The 20,188-nt window shown below is 48.6% G+C and overlaps 1 protein-coding gene and 1 long non-coding RNA gene across 11 annotated transcripts in view; one reads left to right on the top strand and one right to left on the bottom strand.

Moving 5' to 3' along the window:
• Window positions 1-9,964: 9,964 nt before the first annotated feature.
• On the bottom strand, window positions 9,965-12,855 carry LOC141928149 (uncharacterized). The gene is made up of 2 exons (XR_012624675.1): window positions 12,607-12,855; window positions 9,965-11,574 (listed from the first exon to the last, which is right to left on the bottom strand). It is a non-coding gene; the product is annotated as an uncharacterized LOC141928149 (long non-coding RNA).
• The window catches only part of ADAMTS9 (ADAM metallopeptidase with thrombospondin type 1 motif 9), an 86,148-nt gene continuing 77,543 nt past the window's right edge, over window positions 11,584-20,188 (top strand). For 9 of the 10 annotated variants that reach the window (XR_012624671.1, XR_012624672.1, XR_012624673.1 and 6 more), the window contains exons 1-3: window positions 11,584-12,440; window positions 12,561-12,949; window positions 14,209-14,371. Coding sequence is in view for 6 of the 10 variants with exons in the window: in XM_074835865.1 (XP_074691966.1) it covers window positions 12,347-12,440; window positions 12,561-12,949; window positions 14,209-14,371 (646 nt within the window). In the remaining 4 variants the exon portion in view is untranslated. Of the gene's footprint in view, window positions 12,441-12,560; window positions 12,950-14,208; window positions 14,372-15,720; window positions 15,846-20,188 lie in introns of those variants that run through there. The other variant, XM_074835870.1, reaches the window with a different exon arrangement.

Below are 20,188 nucleotides of genomic sequence, written 5' to 3'. Positions count from 1 at the left end.
ATGGAGCTGAAATGGAAAAGTAGGTGCCTTTAAAGGACCTTTTTGTAGCATGGCTCCTCAAACTCTTTCTCCTTCCATGAGACTACCCTAAAAGCAGAACACCTGTTGAATGTCAGGTTTCCTTTTGGATGCAGGAGCACAGCATCATATAGCATGGTCATGTCTCTAACAGGCTGGGCAGTTTGCTATTGCTCCTGTTCTAGGCAAGGCATCTGATTCTCATCTGAAATGCTATCTCTAAGCTGCTTTTGTTCAATTGCTTACTTTCATGAAAGGTTATAATCAAAAGGCCAGACTTTTGGAAGAGTTTGGCTCCCTTGTATGATACTGGTTTCCAAGCGGCATGTAAATAAGGGGTCACATTTTCCAAAGAGAGTATTGCCCCACCGTCAGTGCTGTGAGAAATCTGCTTTGCAGCTCCATGGCTGTATTTAAGGGGAAACATTGCTGACAGGCTGAGTCAGTGGCCCAAATTCTCCTCCCTTTATCCATATAACCACATGAAAGCTTGTGCCTCCTATCCACAGAGTGTGCATGCATAATTTGCTTGGCATGGGACTGGAGCTAGCTAGCACAATAACTATGCTTTTGTAGGCTCCATATGTCCCTTGCCTTGGAGCTTTTAAAATGATACAAAACTCTGGTACTGTGACTAAAATGAGAAAAGCCTGGGCAATGACTTCAGAAGCAATTGGGAGTGACCTAAAGCTCATGAAAGGACTCTTGGCTTCAATGGTGTTGACCCAAGTCCATGAAACTTAAGAGTTACATCCAGACCCTATGGAGATCCTGGAATGACCCCTGCAGTATGCAGAAGGATGGGGGTTTTAATCCCTGCAAGGGAGTCCTAATTTCCAAATACTTCAGAAACGCTGGACTCTTTAACTGTACTTCTTGAAATTATGCTCAAGAAATAAGTGTGCACACACGTTGTCTATCCCTCTTCTCCTCTATGCAATGAACATTTTTGGTGTAGGAGAGTTCAGTAACAGAAACGTAAACCTTCTGTTTACATCTATAAACAAGATAAGGTACAAATTGTTGCAACACAAACTTCCTTGCTGTGGCCCTCCACTGACCTCAGCTATAAATGACAAGGAGCCTCCTTTCTCACAGTTTCAGGAGACTCCAATCTCTAGGACAAAGTTTCAACCAACCAATGAGCTTGCAAATTCCTCTGTGTGAACTTTTCCAACTGCCATGCTATTCATACACTGCCTGGGGCCAGGAGGCTCGTGGCTATGGTGTGAGGGTCAGACACGGCAGTACCCACACTTTCAGGGTGCTCCGGACACCTCCAACTGCAGGGTGAAGCTGGTTGCATTTGCACTTATTCCCTGAAATCAAGAAATGAGTTACACGTGCTTTTGCCAAAGGGCTTGGACAGAGAAGTGCACGCTCATACTGCATTTCAAACTAACTGACAGCAGACATCCATGTCACTGTATCACACACTCATGTCTTCTCCTGGAAGCTCTTTGCTGGGTCAAATAAATTGGTTGCAAAATATCTAAGATTCTGCCAAATAAACACAAGTATAATTAGATTAAAAAGCTACTCATGCATTGTCTTATTTTTATAGATTTCAATGGATGCAGAAAGAAAAAGATCTGGCAGTAAGAGCTGGTTTCCAGGCACAGGACCCAGACAGATGGCACATGACCTGAAGGAAGGACACAAGGAGAGGGCTGAGGCATGAGAAAAGTCTTAGGGAATGGGGCAGAAAAGTGAAGGGGACTTCTGTCCTTGACAGCTGTAAGTATAGCTCCATGCATTGAGAGATCTCACAGCCCTTTTTGATAAAAGCTCACAGCCATTGGCAGTTCTAGTATGGCTGCACATGCATGCCATTGAGACTATGGTATGGGGTTTTTTTTAGTCAAAATTTGTTAATCTGGGATTTCAACAGCCATATTTGTTCTGGGTGCTCTGTGGAAGCTAAGTTATTATGTTTGGTATCAATGTCAGACCACAGGGCAGTGCAAGGTCGAGCTTTACAACACCACACTGCATTTGCAAGAGGGCGAGAGTTACAATGATGTTTGTATCTCCCCAGGGTCCCTTTTCTCCTGGAGCAGCTCAACAGAGGGGCACAAGGACATCACCTCTGGCACAGCTCACCCAACAGCAGATCCCCGGAAGATGGACTGGACTGGTGCTCAGGTACAGCACTGCTGTAAGCTTACCTTGTTCTCATCCTGTCGCTATTGAATGGTCACCACTGGCATGCCCTGGAGATGACATGACATGGCCCTAACAGGGCAGTACTTCTTATGTGTTTAAGCAATGCAGTAACTCCTCTTCTGCTTGTTGTGCTGTGCAGTGGGTTACAGGAGAGCATCTCCAGGATAGCTGCAAGTGACAAGGGCCATGGAGACAGTTCTTGGTCAGAGCTGTTATGACGCTGCCAAAGCAGCAGGGAGGTAGAAGCATCTCGGATCTTGAAAACTGCTGAATCCTGGCCCAGAGGCCTGTTTTCTATTCATAGCTGTGTTCAAAAAAATTTCATGCAATCAATTAGATACTGCTGCTCTAAACCAGATGGTTTTATATATACATAAACAGGGCTACAAAGTTGCATTCTCACTGTTCAGAGAGGTTAGTTAATTAATTCACAGAATCAAACAGGATAAGCATGCGTTTGTTTTAATGATCCCAGTACTACACATCTGTTTGGGGGGGAGAGTGGGGGTGCCCTTTTGGCTCTTGGGGTGTTTGGTTGACCCGTGGGCGCTGGGAGATGCCAGCATGGCTCACAGGCTATGACAGGTCTAGGGCTCTCAGTCATGGGCCAGCATCTCTGTGTCCTGGTGTTGCATGAACTACGTTGTTGGTAAGTGAAATGGCTCAGATTTGGACAATTCTCTGTTTTGAATATAGGCTTTGAGGTACAAAGAGCTGTGGACAGGAACCTGATATGAAAACAGTATAGAGAAACAATGCTGCTGCTATGTATGAGTTTTCCCTCTCCCTGTAACAAATGCTACTCTTAGCTGGCCAGCTAGTGTGGAGTAACGCATTAACTGAGTGTGATAAGGAAGGGGAACACTGATACCAGCTCCATTTTCAGTCCTGTGTTTGTTCTGCAGTTAGCACAAAGGGGTCTTGGTCCCTTGGTAGGCCCTGTCATGTCAAAACAATGTCAGTTAAGTCAACAAATCCATTCATGTTCCAGTCATTTCCAAGTCATGCTTCCTCCCTTTAAAAATTCTGGGTGGAAATGTTAGGGATATTTAAGAATTAAGCTGATAAAACATGGGGAGAAAACGTGGAAACAGCTGGCTCTCAAACTTGAGCCTGATTCCCAACACCAACGTCCAGTAATGTTATTTATATTCTAGTGTATACAGAAAGTAGAGTGTCCTGAAGAAATATGGCATGTATAGCCCAGCATACATGCAGTGTAGGACAGGAAATTACCTCCTTAGCAGAGCTGTGTATCTCCAGGCATACAAGATGTGCTGTCCATGTGCACATCTCTTTGGGTCTGCCATGCGCCTGCAGGTGATGAGGAGCTCTGGCGGGGTGGTGGTTACCAGGAAGGCCCAAATGGTCCAAATGCTCTAAATATGTATGGGTAACACTTCTGGCTGGGAAAGAAATGTCATGCCCTCAGACTGGGTATATGTGAGCTCTATTCCTGGTGTCATCAAATTCAGCCCCTGATATTGTAGGTAATAGTGTGCTATAATCCTTATTAAAAACTGTGATCACACTTTGTTTTAGAAGTAAATTGGGTGTATGAAAGCAATATCTAGATTACTGGCAGGTCGCTAGCTAACTCTTTCAGCCATACTGCTTATTCCTACTGTGGCATCCTTATGGATCCCGCCCCAGCTTATCCCTCCTTGCAACCAAAAGACAAAGTAAGGCTTGGTTTATAAGTCTTGGGAATTTTGAGGACTGATCCATGTTTTTGTGTGCTTAGAGTTGACAAAATTAGCTGCTTACTTCATTGACTGAAAACAGATAAAAAGAAATACCTGCTTGTGCAATGAATAATTCATCAGTGAAATAAAGTGCTGCAGGATAGTATTTGGGATGAAAACTGCATTATGTTAGTCTCCAAGAGGCAATCTGCTACCTATAAAGTTAAAGGAAGGTATTCCTCCTGGTTATCCTTTCTTCAGGAAAAAAACAAAGACAGAAAAAACCCTCCTCTTAACACTGTCTATATTCAGAAACAGCCTACATTTTAAGTAATTAAAACTGATGATCCTGACAAACATTCGCCTCCAAAGAAATAGTCTATTGCAAACGTAAACTCACAAGATCCTTCCAGGCATACTAGCACAACTGTCTCCTAAAAATTCTTCCCAAGCCATCTGGTGTCTTATCTTTGTAGCCAAGCCATACAATAACTTTGAAAGAGAATTGTTACTAGCAGGCTTTGGTCTCAGGACTATAGATTCCCTTGGAGGCATCACAGCTAGCTCTGAACCTGTCAGCCAGGCAGCTCCGGCTGTGTGAATACTCCACTTCTTTCTATCACGACCCAAAACGTCCAGCTGTGGTTCTCTGGGGAGATCCCTTCCTCATGCGGTTTGCGAAGGGAGTGAAGGAGTTACAGGGAGAAGCTGGAGACGCTGTGTACTTCCAAACAGGGATTTACACTCCATTAATTTTCTCTACAGCGGCCCAGCCTGAGTGGCATGACATGAAAGTGGTTACGAAGGTGCAGCCAATTCACATCATTCACACAGCTCTCCCCGCACCTGTGAGGGGAACGTATGGATTCCAGGTTTGGTCCTACACAGCTTTTGCCATCAAAAAAGGTATTTAGTGAGTGAGAAGGCAGGAAGGTGTGGAGCAGAGGTGGCTGATGGAAACAGCTGGGAAGGACAGGACAACTCTGTTTCAGCTTTGCATATCATCCAGAGTTTGCTCTCCCTTGGTTGCATCCCACTAGTTCTGAGTGGCAGTCCTTAGCATCTCACCTAAACTCCATCATTCAAGAAACACTGGATTTTTACTGTTAAGTGCCCTATTTTGGTTGCAAAAGCAGAGCTTGATGTTGAAGGTAAGTAACAAAGTCAAGGCTGCAGGCACCTGATGGCAAAGCAATGATCCAGGCACAAACTGGAGTGCGGGATCCTGTGTTAACTGTGCCCAACTGCTCAGGCGAGGCGATAGCCATCATGAGAAACAGGCAGGTTGTTGCAGAGTGTGCAGCTGAAAATAGAACTTGCTCACTGCTCGTTCATCCAGGGCAAACACAACATAGTTGGGGAGAGACCAAATCCCTTTTTAGATTTTTGTCACATGTTTATATGCTGACTCCACCGCCTAAGCATCCCTAGTCTGTTCCTTATCAATGCTGCTTTCAGAAGAAACGAGGAAACTGGGTGCAGGAGTGTAGGAGCACATGTAGGAGGAGAGCTCCTTCCTCAGCACATCCTGCATTCAGCAAGTTGGAGACTTGCTGCAAGTTGCATCTGCAACATCATATTTAAGAAGCGTCTCATTCCTTTATCATCGGGGGAGCAATCCCGCATCACTGCTCTGGTGCACCTTCTGGCTGTAGTAAAGATGTGATGCCAGCAGTTGTACCAAGCGATGGAGCTACCATTAGATTACCTTTTCCCTCCCTGTGCCAGTCTGTGCTGGCAACCCTCAGCACCTGGGCAGCATTTTAGAACGCTCTGGTTTTCAGTACTGCACCTTAGGGAGCAGAGCCATTTTTCAAAGTTAGAGAGAAATATTTTTTCAAGTTGTTGTTTCTTGCTAATGAAATACTGGGTGTTGTACATGCTTGTCAGGTGGATATTAATGAGAATGATGTGGTGCTGTAAAATAGCTCCTGGAAATGATGGAGGTCCCGATTCTGCACTTCTCCAAGTCAGTAGAAATTTTGTTGATGAATTTTGATGGGAGCTGGACTAGGCCTAAAACATTCCCACTTTTTAGCCATTGACAACTTTTTTGACGGTTTTATAACCGGTACAGACTTTCTACCACTATACAAATACAACAACATCACAAAGACTTCCCCCAGGGAGATGTCTTTGCTCTTAGCTGGCTACCTTGTGACACCCCTAGGGAAATCAAACAGTTCAGGGAAAAAGAACTTGGTATACATAAAGCTGCTTAGCTTTTTTCCAACTCTAATGGATATTTGTATTTTATTATCTCTAGAGACAATCTACTATTTGGGGAAAGAATGAAAACAACCCTCCTAAAATAGTTTTACAGTTTAATGATCCCTGCACTGGAATATTACATTGTACGCTCACGCTGCATGCAGGCTTGAGTGGGGGGTAGAACTGATCACAGGGTCAGAGCTCCACGACTCTGTGTCCTTTGCCAAATTGACCATCTCTGTTCTCCTCTTCATAGGGTGATGGCAGTACCTCCCAGAGCTGTGTATAATTAGTCTATATGAATAAAAGTACATGGCTCAAGGGGTAAAGATTTTTGTACCTGCAGAACTTCCAACACTCCTAGGTTGCCTTTCGGTGTGGGATTACAGAACATCTGCTCTGTTTAGTCCTCCTAGTATTACTATTAACGTTTTGGCAAAGGCACCTGGAACACAGCACAGATGCACATGTACATAATATCGAAAGTCAAAAGGAGTGTATTCAGGTCACGTTTGATTTATAGCGTGTCAAACACAAAAGATAAACTTATATAACGTTTAACTCGATCGCTTAATTTGCACAAAAAAGGGAAGATCCCGAATTAAGTGTTTCTCAGGTACTTTAGGATCTGCCTCAGATCTTTACCTGTAGTAAACAGGGTAGGGGATGGGGTCTATAAATGTCTGTCAGGCCAAAGGCACTGCCAGACTGCAGTGAGAACCTAGAGTTAGGCTACTCTGAGCATGTATTTTCCCCAACACAGATAAGAGGTGTAAGCAAAAGAAGCAGTGTGTGATCAGTCTACGGTAATGCTGGGAGCAGGGGAGGGGCAAGCTGGAACCAGAAGTTTTAAGTGGAAAGCCTGAAGGGATCATTATGTCCATCCGTGCTGACCTGAAGCTGAAAATCCCACACATTTGCAGTGTCTACATGGGCTTTGCTGTTCCTTCCACCCAGTCCCTAGATCCTACTCACGTATCTGTTTTCCAGGGTCAAAGTTGTTTGTAAGGCAAACTGAGAGCCAGTTTCCTTGCATGTGAGTGGAGCAATACAAGACTTGTTTGCATTTCCTCCTTTACCTTCTGTTCCCGAATGGTAGTTCCCCGCCCAGGCAAGGAGCGGAGATGATGTCTGCAAGGACAGGGTTATACTTGCATTTTCCACTGCACCCAGCTTGCGCCTCTGTGCAGAGGGATGGCTCCCGCAGGACACAGCTCCTGCTGCAACGCGCTGGCTGGGAAGACATTTGAGTTGCACAGTTTGACCCAGGACCAAGCAGAAGGACATTTGGGACTTACTTGCCTGGGTGACCTTGGATTAGTCACTTCAATGTGCACATTTTATTATCTCAGGGGACTAGGATGGAAGTGAGAGTTTATTTCTGCTCTGCAGCATCTTGGCACATCATTTCACATCTCCCTCTGTCACCGGCCCTAAAATGGGGACCAGGATATGGGCCTGCAGGGATCAAGCTGTGACAGGAGTGCTGTGCTGGTATTGCTGTGAGAGGCAGGTACCACTTCTCAGCCCTCTCCGGGTTGGAGGAGCAAACCCCCAACAAACCAAGTGATTTGGATGTCAATGGCAACAGCACACTACGCAGGGCACGGCTCAGGGTAAGAACAGAGAGCCCCACGGAGGAAGCAGGAGCTTAAACGGCTACTGTAGATGAGTTAAACTGTGTATTTAAATCCTTTTAACCAGGATCAAAAAGAGTTGGCTTGGCACAGATAACAAATTGGAAAATTAAATATACACCAAGAACTTATAAGTCTCAGCCCCTCCAAACAAATGTGAAAGGCTTAAAACAACTAAAAATCCCACCTTAACCCAATTGCTGAAAATGTCCTTTAAAGAAAAGGCCTTTATGTGAGCAGAACAGCTTCCTAAACTGAGAGAAAGGCAGCACTGAGTGGTATCCTTGTTACCAGCATAGGCAGATGAGCAAGGCAGGCAGGAATCCAGCCAGCAAGCAGTTGGCTGTTTGAAGGGAATGAAATCTTTCACTTTCTGACCACACAGATTAGACACGAGGAGAGAATGTTTGCTGTCTTTGGTTATCTTGTGGCATTGAAGAGCAGCCATCAAAGGGAAACAGTCTGCCTTCTGGGATAATCGTTGGGCAAGTGAGTGGATGCAGCAGATAAAGGAAGATGACGCTTACCCGGAGAGGCCGAGCGGCAAAGAACAAAGATTAGTGACTGGGGATTGCCCTCACCTATGGGGAAAAGGAAATGGTAACGAAGATGAAAAGCAATGGAAAAACCTCAGGAAATTTGGGTTCCTTGAGTGTATTCTTGCAGCAGCATGCACTGCCTTAAATTTCCCATTGAAGTTTTGCTGTTGTGATCAAGTTCTCATTTTGTAGTTTATAGAAGAGGCATTTGCAGCTCGATTTTTGCAGTATTTATGTAGGCAAAATTCCCAGTGTTTTAAGGGGATTTTTCCATGAGTAGGTATGGGCTCTTAGGGGTTACTTCTGACTGGGTGAGGACTTGGAGTCTGCACAATTACCATATCGTAAGTATTAATAGATCCTTCCTAATAGGAAAGTTATTTGAATTTAAGATTGTAGCTTAGTTTCTCTAAACTCCACATAATCTATTTACTTATGCTACAGCTTTCCTTCTGCACTTCCTAATCTCCAGCTGTAAAGATTCAAAATGCTGCACAAGATACAACTCCTACATGTGTCAATGGAAACGGCATTGTAAGTAAGTAATACCGTGCTCCTGGAACATGTTTAGTGCCATTGCAAAGCCAGGATTTGGTCCTGGGAGCATTTCAGTCCACTGCCCCGTAATTGAGAGACCTAAATAGTCCATCCATGGGTCAGCTCCCCTCTTCTGAAAGATGGAGGGCTTTTGTTTAGGGTTGACATAGCGCTTAAGGATATGGTATAGTTGAGAACTGTCGATGTTAGGTTAATGGTTGGACTAGGTGATCTTCAAGGTCTTTTCCAACCTAGATGATTCTGTGATTCTGTTTCTTGCCTACCCTCGTGTCTGAACGTGCCAAGGTTTCAGATCAGTGAGCGAGCCCGTGATGATGCTCCTCCACGTGACAGCCTCACTCCATTTAGCTCAGCGCCAAAAAGAAAAGGGTCCTGCCCACCCAAGTCACAGGTATGTGCTGCCACTTCTCACCCTGTGCCAGCTCCTGAGCTCCTTTGAAACCCACCCTGGATCCAAATTAACTGGTTACCTTGTAGAAAACTAAGGAAAATAAGCAAAGCTTTGACAGGTTGTCCTGTGTCGGTAAGCTGAACAGCAGCAAGGCAGCTCCCACCAGCACTGGACCCGGCACAAGGGGATGCTGAGGCTGGGAGCAGTGGGATGCAGGGCGCTTGTGAAACGGGGACAGCAGCTGCCCTGAGGCACTCTGCAACACAGATAAACCAGCAACCGACTTGTTTCCCAACACCACCCTGATTTTAGGATGAGGAGATGAGTGAAGGCTGCACCCCTCTCCCCCAGGACACCGGCAGGACTAGCTCCACGTAAGCCTCCTCCCCTGCCCTCTGACTCAGCTCTAATGCTATGCTCAGCTTTCCACTCTCACCTTCCTCAGGCAACTCGGGTCACTTTTCTTCACTCCCTCTTTGCTGACCGGCAGCTTGATATCCCTCAACATGCCCAACTGGCAGCACCAGCACTCCTGGGATACGTGTCTGCACCCACCTGAGCATGGGATACGGCCTCCTCCTCCCCTGCCATGACTTTTGGGGCTGTATCCCAAGCTCAAGCACCCTGTATCCCTCTCCCCATGGAGTCTGAAAGTTTTCGGGGACACGCGGAAGTTGTGGGAAGGTGCTGGACGACTGTCAGGGGTTCAGTAATGTACAGGGTGCTCCCGCTAGCCCAGGGAGCAGATATTACTCCTGCTATGAGTTAAGTCATTTATTTGACAATGAGACAGAGAAAGCCTGAAGAAAAGAATCAGAGCAAGGCAACGTGCCTGGAGGGAAACCTGGGCTGCCATGCAGTGATGTTACGAGATTCCCCTTTTTGTTCATCCAGCAGCCCAAGGACCTCGGTGGCTTTTCTGACTCAGGACACAATTCAGTGTGGGACGGGTGGGGATGCCACGATCTTTTATGCCAAGCCAGGAGAGGCCATGCAAGCCAGGGGTTTGCGTGGCAGCCCCAGTAGTCTTTGCAGATTGAAGTTATTTTAGAATAGTTTGGTCTTTCTCCTCTTCTGAGGATTTCTTTCTTAATGTGTGTACATGAACGAGCAGTTAGCTGCAAGAATAGGAAGATATTACCATGCAGGCCCTCTGCAGCATTAAAAGCAAATCCGGTCCAGGTTTTCTCCTGAACAGGTGAGCGCATGGAGATACAACCACGTTTGGTTATTGGAAGAGCTGCTCCTTGGCAGTAGGTGACATCTACCAGAATGGGCATGTCGCTGCTCCACCCATGATGGAAGGAGGGAGACATCTCTGCTCCCCAGAACTGGGAGACCATCAGGCAGCCATGGCTGTGCTCACGCCAGCCCTAAGGCTGGACACAGTGAGAAAGCCCAACACCGTTGTTGGAGCTGACCATGCACGAAGCAACTCGAGCCTGGAAGCATCCCAGCTTTACCAAGCCCCCGAAGCCAATACAGGTGAGTTATTTTGTTGTAAGCATCCGATACCTAAATTAAACACGGTTTATAAGTGTGGGCACAATGCCACGCTGAGAGGCTATGTGCCGTTACACTTTGCCCTAAAGGTGTGCTGACATGGGTCTCCACCAACGTGGAGATTCCTGCTCTGTGCTCTGCTGTGCAGAGGTGCTGCCGGGCCCTGCCGAGGAGCCCTCCCAGCCCTGGCCGGTTAAAGACACATGGCCTCAGAGGTGATGCTTTGCTTACTTTGACTTTCAGATTCATTGTACAAAATTAGTAATTTACTACTAACGGTTGGGGTTTGTAGGGCTTCACCAGTTAATTTAGAAGAGCCAGGAGGTGCTATTTTGCCCAGAAGTGGATTCTGAATTGATTTTTTTTTAAAGCTTTCCCTTTGTGCAGCAAACATTGGTATTTCTGGGTTTTATCCCAAAGTTGAGTGAAGAAAGTACAGAACTTTGAAATTTTCTACAGAAGTGCAAAACTGAACTTCCAACCATTTATTTTCTTTTGCCTTGCCTAGAGGCTTTAAATTTCGTTGCATCTTTCCCCATTTTGAAAAAAGTAACAAACACAAACCCAAGGTTTTTGGGTTTGGTTTAAGGAAGGGTAGAAGACAATGTTCGATTACATTTAGCTCTAACGGATGTCTTAAGTTTTTATATAAAACTTCCAAGTTGTAAAACAAACCAAAATAAACTCAGATAAGGAAATAATCTTTGTTTTCCTTCAGGGTGCCTGAAAACTGCACAGTATAAAAATAATGCTAAACAAAAGTTGCTTTAAGCGCCTCATATGTGAGAAATGCAGAAGAGAACAACTGCTATGGAAAGTGTCACACGGGGGCTTCTTCGACTGTTGGTACAACTGCTTCGAGCTGTCTTAAAAAAAAAAAAAAAAAAAAAAAAAAAGGATGAACATCAATTATGTAAGAAAACTCGGCTCTCCTCCCGGTGAAGTGGCTCTTTCCCCCAGGACCTGGCACATCAGGCAGCAGCCGGTGCCGCTCGGCCCGGACCACTTGGCTTTTGTAAAACCACTTGCAAGGAGCCGGCGGGGCCGCGGCTCGGCGTCCCCCCACCTCCTCCGCCCGCCCCGTCCAACCCCGGCGAGGGCTTTTCTTGGCGAAAACCTGCGATTCCGGCGTTCCTCGGAATGAAAGAAAGTGACATGTTGGAAAGGGGAGGGGGGGGGGGAAAGAGGAGGAAGGGCTGTCCCTGCTCCTGCAGGGCGGGATCTTTTCTCCTGCTTGATCTATGGAGCCCGCCCCCTTAAATTGGCTCCCGGGAGCGCCCCGTCCACCAGCCCGACGGGGGGAGAGGCGGAAAGCGAGGGAGAGCAGGCAGGCGGGCGGGCGGCCGGCTCCCCCGTCCCGGCCCGTCGGTCCCGGCCCGTCCGCCCCCGCGCAACATGCGCGGCCCCCGGCGCCCCGCGCCCCGCCGGCCCGCCCGCCCCTAACACCGCCCGGCTCCAGCGCCTTCCCCCCGGCAGCGCACCGGGGGGCGGGGAGGGGGGGGAGAAAGGGGGCGGAAAAAAAAAAAAAAAAGAAGAAAAAAAAGGGAAAAGGAGGGGGGGAAAGGGAGGAAAAAGAAGGAGGAAAAGAAGAGCCAAGCGGGGGAAGGCTGCTCTCCTCTGAGGACAGCGCGCAGCACCATGCAGCTGGCGCCGCTGGCGCTGGCACTCACCACGCTCTTCATCGACGGCTTGAGGATAGGAGCGAGGAGGCAGAAGCTGCACCCCAGGCAAGGTAAGGGGGTATCGGGGAGGCGGGAGGGGGGAGTCGGGGGGGTGCTGGGCTGCCGCCCCCCGCGGGGTTAGGGGGCTCGGCCTCCCCGCTCAGGGGCATGTGCTTCTCCTTCGCTTGCAGCCAAGCTGCTGGAGAAGCTCAGCGAGTACGAGATCGTGACTCCTACCCGGGTGAATGAGTTTGGCGAGCCCTTCCCCACCGATGTCCACTTCAGGCGGCGGCGGCGGAGCACCAGCGCTGCCCCCGACGCCTGGACGGCCGCCGCCGCCGCCTCCCCTAAGGCGCACTACAGGCTCTCCGCCTTCGGGCAGCAGTTCCTCTTCAACCTGACGGCCAGCTCGGCCTTCATCGCCCCGCTCTTCACCGTCAGCCTCCTGGGAGAGCCTGCCGCCGACCAACGGCGCCTCTACGCCGAGGCGGCCGACGCCGACGTGAAGCACTGCTTCTACCGGGGCCACGTCAACGCCCGCCCGCGGCACACCGCCGTTATCAGCCTCTGCTCCGGGATGGTGAGACCCGCTCCCGGCTCCGGCCACGGCCCCGCCGGGCGCCCAGCGGCGGCTCGCCGGGGCGGAAGCGCGGAGGAGGAGGAGGAGGGAGGAGCAGGGCGAGGGAGGGTGGGCAGAGGGATGGGGACGGCCCCTTCCCCCCGCCCCCCACACCCCCCCCACCCCCGGCTGGGGCTTGCGGCTCCGGCTCGCCCCGTTCGGGAGTTTCTCCCACCCCGCTTTTAGTATTCCGTCGGGTCCTGGCACCGGGGTGAACCCCTCCTGCTCTGAGGGTTTGGGGGGGGAAAAACTGCCACCCAGCGGCACCCCGGGGGGGAGGTCAGCGGGCGCAGAGCCCCGGCACGGACACCCTCCTGCCCCCGGGGTGCCGACGAGGGCTGCAAAGGGATGACTGGGGGGCTGCACCCCAGCGCAGGGGCACGGCCCGAGGAGAGAGGAAGGCAGGCTTCCTGGCAGCCCCTCCTGCCATCCTAGTGCCCTTCTGTGCAGGGGGACATTGGCAAAGGGATGAGCAGAAGCTCCCAGCAGGGCTGACCCTTCCGACTGCCCTGGTGCTTGGCCGGGGTGCTCCCCAGGAGGTCTCTGCTGGGCCCCGTCTGGGACAGGAGCTCCCCTGGGTGAGCACCCAGGCTAATGCACGTGTGTGTGGCAGGGCAGGCCTCCCTCCCAGTTACTGGTCACGCATCCCAGTCTAGGATGGCTGCAGGATCGTTTTTGTCTTGGATGTCTTTTTTACCTGCTAAATCCCTACATTCATAGTCATGTGCAACTAGGAGTGTTGGTGTCTTCTCATAAGCAGGGATTTCACTGGCTGGACATCTCCCTCTGGTCCTTACACGTGGGTTTAAAGCCCACCTGAGGGAGAGCTGCTGTATGAAAACCAGCACAACGTGATGGGGTTGCACTGAGGCCTCCAGCACTCTGCAGCACCATCTCCCCTTGGGCAGCGGTAGCTTGGTAAATGTCACTGGCATAGGGGACAGGGTCTGACAGACATGCCCCTCTCGTGCTCCCTGCCTGTGGATTAGTAATCTGCTTTCTGTAACTTCCACTGGGGTGGCTGCAGGGAGCATTGCAACCTGGTGTGGGTGCAAGTGGTGTGATGGGAGCTGGAGCTCTGGCCTGCACCTTCGCAAGGGTCACTGCAGAACCGGGCACTCGCACACCTCCCTCGTTAACCACTCATTTTGTTGGGTAGTCCTGCTCTATGGGTTCTCATCGCCCAAAGCTGACCACCTGTTCCTCTCTGTCCCTCTCAGCTAGGCACATTCAAGTCAGACGATGGGGACTATTTTGTAGAGCCACTACTATCGCTTGAAGAACAGGAGTATGAAGAAGAGCACAATAAACCACATCTAGTCTACCGGCACCGGACACCTCCAACCAACTCTTCAGGGGACAGGCAGACTTGCGATACTCCAGGTACTCGTTTTGTTACTGCCCTTGATGACTTGGCACTTACGAAAGGGAACTAGTTTGCAGTAAGAAGCCAGTAGGTTTGTGTGGGGCAGAAGGGATGCGCAGTTGAGGGACTCCTCTAGAAATGGTACCGCGTGCGCTAGGACCGGGCTCGCAGCGGTACTGCTGTCCTGGAGGGACGTGGTGTGCCTGTGCTTTCTAGTAATCGGTTATAAGGAAGTTGTGGTCAGGAAAAATGTTACGGTTTCCATTTCATCCCTGCTGTAAGGCTGGCAAGAGATCCTTTGGGCTGTCGTGCTTTAAATAGCCCATGAGCCTTTAAACTTGCTTTCTGTCCTCTCCTACGTGTAATTTCTAACCATCTTAATCTGATCTGCTCTCTGTTTGAAACTCTGTTTCTGTCCTTTAAATGACATCCTTCTGTCTTGGTCTTGCTGTGCTCCTGGTCTTCCCTCCACAAATCTGTTTGTGAGTTGCAATGTTTTATTTCTTTCTAGTGGAAGTGAGAAGGTCCTAACACCAACCCTGACAGTCCTTCCCTTATTAATCACTTTTCCATGGTTCATTTTCAAAGGCTTTTTTTTTTTCCTCATAGCCCTTCCTCCACCAGCACCATCTCCCTGACCTCCTCACTCTCTCTAGGCTTTGCACATATGAAAGAGCACAAGCCTTTTTATCTCCCCTTCACGTGCCTTGGTGAGCAATAGCCTTGCTCCTACTGTCCCTATTATCTGCAGTGGCCTCCTGCTGCTCTCTGCTTCGTTGACTTCCTGATTTTCACAACTAATCCTCTCCTTTGGCAGCAAATATCTAAGTTTCCTCTGAAGAAGCTTAATTCTTCAGTCTTCTGTTTCACCTGCTGTTTTGTCCTCCTCCTTTGGCCTGCAGCTAGATCTACAGGAGCTTTAAAACATAAACAGAGTAGACCTTGACTGGTTTCCCTTGTGCAGGCTGCAAGCCGCTCATGTGCTGCAAAGTAGGTGGAGTTGCTCAGGGAGTAAAGGTACCACTGGAGGAGAAGCGTGGTGCCAAGCTTAGACTGCATTTAGCACGCGTGACTCGTTTGGCACCCATGACTGTGGATCGCGGCCGTGCTGTTGAGCTGTCAGTCTGTTCAGCTTGCACTGATCACTAACTAAGCTAAGTCTGAAGATGCTCTGGTGCTCTGTGACCAGCCAGAGCTGATGCACTTAGCAACATGTGTTTCTTCTAGAAGACATGTGGATACGTGTCCACATGTAAACATACGTGCTGGGGACCAATGGTACCTCTCACAAGGCTGTCGTTGTTTGTTCTTCCAAGGGTTGCTGCTGGACTATGCCATTCTGGTTTCTCTCTTCCAGCTGTTTCTGCTCCCTTCTTTGAGATCAGATGCAGGAGACTCAGAACAGTTGGAAAGAAACATGGAATCTGGCACATTGCATCAGTAGCCCTTGGAGGAACGGAGCAGCAGATCACAGGACTCATTGAATTAAAGGTAGCTGGGAGGGCGCTGACTTTCGCTTGTGGACTTTACTCTGTGCCATTATAACAGTCTGCTGTATTTCACCCCACTGTATCATAGCTTCCATTTAGGGTATTATTCTTCTGGATCATGATTCACCAGAATATTATTCCATCCACGATATTACCTACATGGTGTGTATCTCTTTCTCCTCTTTTCCAACATTCTTTGCCTCTTGCTTGTCTTTTGTTTCCTTTCTTTCTTCTCAGTTGCTTCATGTAGTGAAGGGAGGAGGTCTTGCCTCTCAAATACAAGCTGAAGGATTCCAGATATAGGTGTGCCAGTCTTACTTGGCCTCCTGTCCCCTTCCCCTCCATCTCTGCCCCTCCCTTTTACTGTTGTCCAAGTTTTTGAAAGGGAATGATGCTTTGGTCATACATGTATGGTGAACAAGTCTTGGTCACTTTATTTAAGGAGCAAGTGCAGGGCAGCTTGGGCAATGCTGAACCTTGGGGTTACACCAGGTGGAGAGAAGGTATCTCACATGTCTTTGGAGCAGAGGGGAAAATGCAAAATCTAGCAGCACTCCCTGTTTTGGACAGGGTACATCTGTCACTCCTACCAGAGAAGAATGGTTTCATGAGAGTTTGGGGGTATGTTAGAGCTGTAGGGTGTGGTGTGAATCCAGTCTTTTGTCAGAAAAACGTGTGAAAAGATGCGTTTGCACTGCAGGCTTCTGGCAGAGATTGAAAATTGCTCAAAGAGGAAATTCACGCGAGGGAAATCTTAAGTACCCACCCTGCAGTGAGCAAGGGAGCCTGAGTTGCTAGGTGGTGGTGCTATTAAGAATGGCTTTCTGATAGTCTTCTTCCTGGAAATGATTAATAAGCAACATACTGGTGTGCCCTTGCCATGATGATGTAATTATAGACTTCTTGCAGTATCCAGGAAAAGTTTCCCTTGTGAGTTGACTGACAGATTGAGTAAAAGCTTTCATTTCCAGCAGTCTCCCTGGTGTTACTTCTAGTTTTCAGCGTCCTCAGGTCAGCTTAGAAAAACAGGTATTTGATTTTGTTAAGTTTTAATTAGCAGTTTCTGATAACAGTTTTAGGTCCTCTGACATATGAGATACTCTGCAGATGTTCTGAAAAAAGATCTTTCTCCTCTGAATGCTGATGGATATCAAATGTAAACTGTGCTCTGCATATGAACTTTCATAGCACAACGCCGGGGTCTTCTGGCAATGCACTTTAGCTGTCTGGCATATAGCTCAACTGCCGCAATAAAAACTTTGGACAAAGTTTTCCTTGGGGTAATGGGTTAATGTAGTTTCAGTCATAGGAAATGGTGCAATTTCTTCTCCTTCCCTTCTTTTAGTTAGTACCGTGAATCAATTTGTCATCTGGTCGAGGATCTGCTAGAATAATTAGTTGTGTTTCCCTGAATAGCCCTGACGGGATGAAGACTTGGCCAGCCTGACAGTGTGATGTCACTAGGTGCAGTGCCGCTACCACCCATCGCTTCACGATAGCAAGCTCTTCCGATCCAAATTATTAAATATCCGCTTTTTTTGAGGTGGAGGAGGAAGAGAAAAGAAATTCTGATCCTAAAAAAAGAAAAGAAGGAAGTGGCTCATTGCGAAGCTGGAGAGCGGAGCTTTCCTGCGCCCCACGGAGGAACAATCTGACTCCGATGATAAAAGGCGCATAGCTGCATCCTGCTACGCCGTGGGGAGCTGCACCCGCCGTGCCGGCCGGCTTTGGGAGGCCGGCAGCAGCTCTCCAACACCCTCGTCCAGTCTGACATCCCATCAGGAGCAGACCGGCAAACCCTACCCACCAGTTTCCATGTGAAACCCCAAAGGTTTGGTCTTTCAGAGAGGCGTCCAGCTCCAGATGCCAATGGACACTGTCCCTGGTCGTCACCTACATAAACCACTTTGGGCCACCTCTTGCTTTGCGTCTTGTATCCCATTCTGCTGCCTCTCCTTTCTCTCACGTTTCCCACATTTTTCGTCATCGATATGTTTATAAGTATATTTTGCTTGTTGTCTTCTCTGGAGCTCTTCCCAATTTTCTTGGGGTTTGTGATAGCTTTAGCCTTTTACTGAATCTTACCCAATTGTTTTGCCTGTTGGCCACCCCTTGTTCTGAGACAGATGTGGCCTTCACCTGCTTGGTGGCACTGAGCCACGTTGCCCCATTACCCTGTGGCCATAAGCATAAATACAAGAGTTGGGCTGTCTCATCTCCCCACTTCTGCTGCATGTTCATCTATTTATTGCTTCAAACTTTGCAAATTCCTTGAAGTTTTTACTGTGACCCCGGTGCAGGACTCCTGAATTAACTCCTTTGGGCAGCTCCTTCTTTGTTCCCACTGCATTCACTTTTCTGCTCTCCTGATCTGTGTTTTCTGTTTCTTTCCCTGCTTCCTTAGTTAAATACCTCCCTGTTCTTGCCTCACTTCTCATAATTCTTTTATATTCAAGACCCGCCTGTGGCTGAGATGAATAAATCAAGGACTGAATACATAGCGAGCACTAGCTGTTCCCATGACTTGTTGCTGGTCAGCTGTGCCCATCTGAGGCTGGTGTTAGATGTGGGCTCTGGAGCTGCGTGTGAGGATCTTGCACAAAGTCCTGGCTCCTTAATGAGAGAGCTTAAAGTGGGAATATCCACCACGGGCAAAACTCCTCATGCAGAAGCAGCAATAACACTCTGATGGTGCCAAACTAGTAGGAAGATGATTAGAACTTTTTCTATTTCTGGGGGAGAGCCAAGGGGCTGTAGCCAGCAAAGAGGCCTTCCAGCAATTCGCGCTGAGGTGGTGAGATTTTGGAAGCGGGCTCAGATGAGTGCAGGACAGAGCAGATCTTACCTGCACAGAGCTGGCTGTGCCCCCACCCGCTGCCGGCGGAGGTAGGAAAGCCCGGTGACTCAACTGCTGAGGTTGCTTTCCAAAAACCACCAAGCATTACCAGCACAGATGGCTGCTGGGCACAGCCTGAAAGCTTGGCAGGTCCCAGTACCTGCCAGAAGTGGACGCAAAAGGGTCTCAAATTTGCAACTGGGTATTTAGTTGCAAGGTGTTAAAGCAGTTTGACGACTCAAAAGGCAGCATGTGTGTGGCCAAGCACGGCAGCTCCAAAAAGGCAAGGCCCGTGTACTCATCCAGATGAGGAGGAGAAAAGGAGCTCTGTGTGTCTAAGTTGTGGTGAGAAGGTTGCTATAAAAAGCACGAGACATATCAGCAGCATGAACCAAGTCTTGCCGCTGAGCTAGCGTGACACAGGCATAATCAATCATATGTCACTGATTTTTCAGTGGCATTAATGAGTAATTTGTAATAGATTACCTTTCATAGTGACTTTAACAACCCATCCCGCTGAACGTGACACTGGGGAGTCACCGGAGCAGAGGAGTGCTGCCCTGTGTCTTGAGCAAGCAAATGCCTGGTGCTGCCAGCTTGATGATTGTGATCTTGTTTCCGCGTGATAATTGGCACCAGCCCACTGAGCCCTTACAGATGGTTGTCATCTCTCCCCCAGTGCCATCCAGCTGCATGGGATGTCATTGGTGAACCCATGGCACAAGCAGGAGATGGTCCCACCACTGCGTTCCCACGTGTTTGGGAAGGGGTGACCAGGTTGAGGTTGCCAGCATGTGGGTTTGTTAATGCATTATCAGTGTCGTGACTGGGGAGGTGACCTGATGGAGGATGTGTTGGGGGTCTGGCACCATGGCTAAAGCCTGACTTTGTCCCTTTCCATGTGTTCTCTTGTTGGCACAGGTAGGTGATGAGCTCTTGCTCCTGCTGGAGCTGTGGTTCGAGGTGTATACCCGGTGTTAGAACTGGCAGTGGTGGGGAACAGGGCCAAACAGGCCGGAGGTGGAAAATTTCATACTCATTCTACAGACCATTTATGTGTGTTACATTCTTATTTTATAGCAGTTTTGAGGCAGAAACTTTGAATGCATTTTCCACAGGACTTAATTTTTGTACTCTTGTGAGAGGTCCATGATGAAATCCCATGTCCTTTGCAGTCAAGTTGTTGGTGTAGAGCCCTTTTGGGTTTTTGCTATTTCTTTTGCACTGTTTGTCTTGCTTCCAACTATGACTTTATTTTGGTTTTCTCCTCCTTCATCCAGCAGAATTTCACATTCTAGTTGTCTGGTTTACAGGCAGGTCTTCAGGCAAATTCTGTACTGCTGGGTGTCACGTAACCATGGGTTTGTAGAAGATCTGCAGGGAGGTTTTCCTAAGCCTTTACTTCCAGGTTGAGCAATCCTTGAGCTCTTTCAAAAGTCTGTTTAAGCTGTCAACTTTGCTTTTGGCCTCAGGGTAAAACATTGACTTCGTTCTTTCCCTCAGAAAAG

This window comes from Strix aluco, chromosome 11, assembly GCF_031877795.1.
Source record: "Strix aluco isolate bStrAlu1 chromosome 11, bStrAlu1.hap1, whole genome shotgun sequence".
Taxonomy (NCBI): domain Eukaryota; kingdom Metazoa; phylum Chordata; class Aves; order Strigiformes; family Strigidae; genus Strix; species Strix aluco.
The sequence above is the reverse complement of the archived record's forward strand: the minus strand, read 5'-3'. Positions and strand labels throughout refer to the sequence as shown.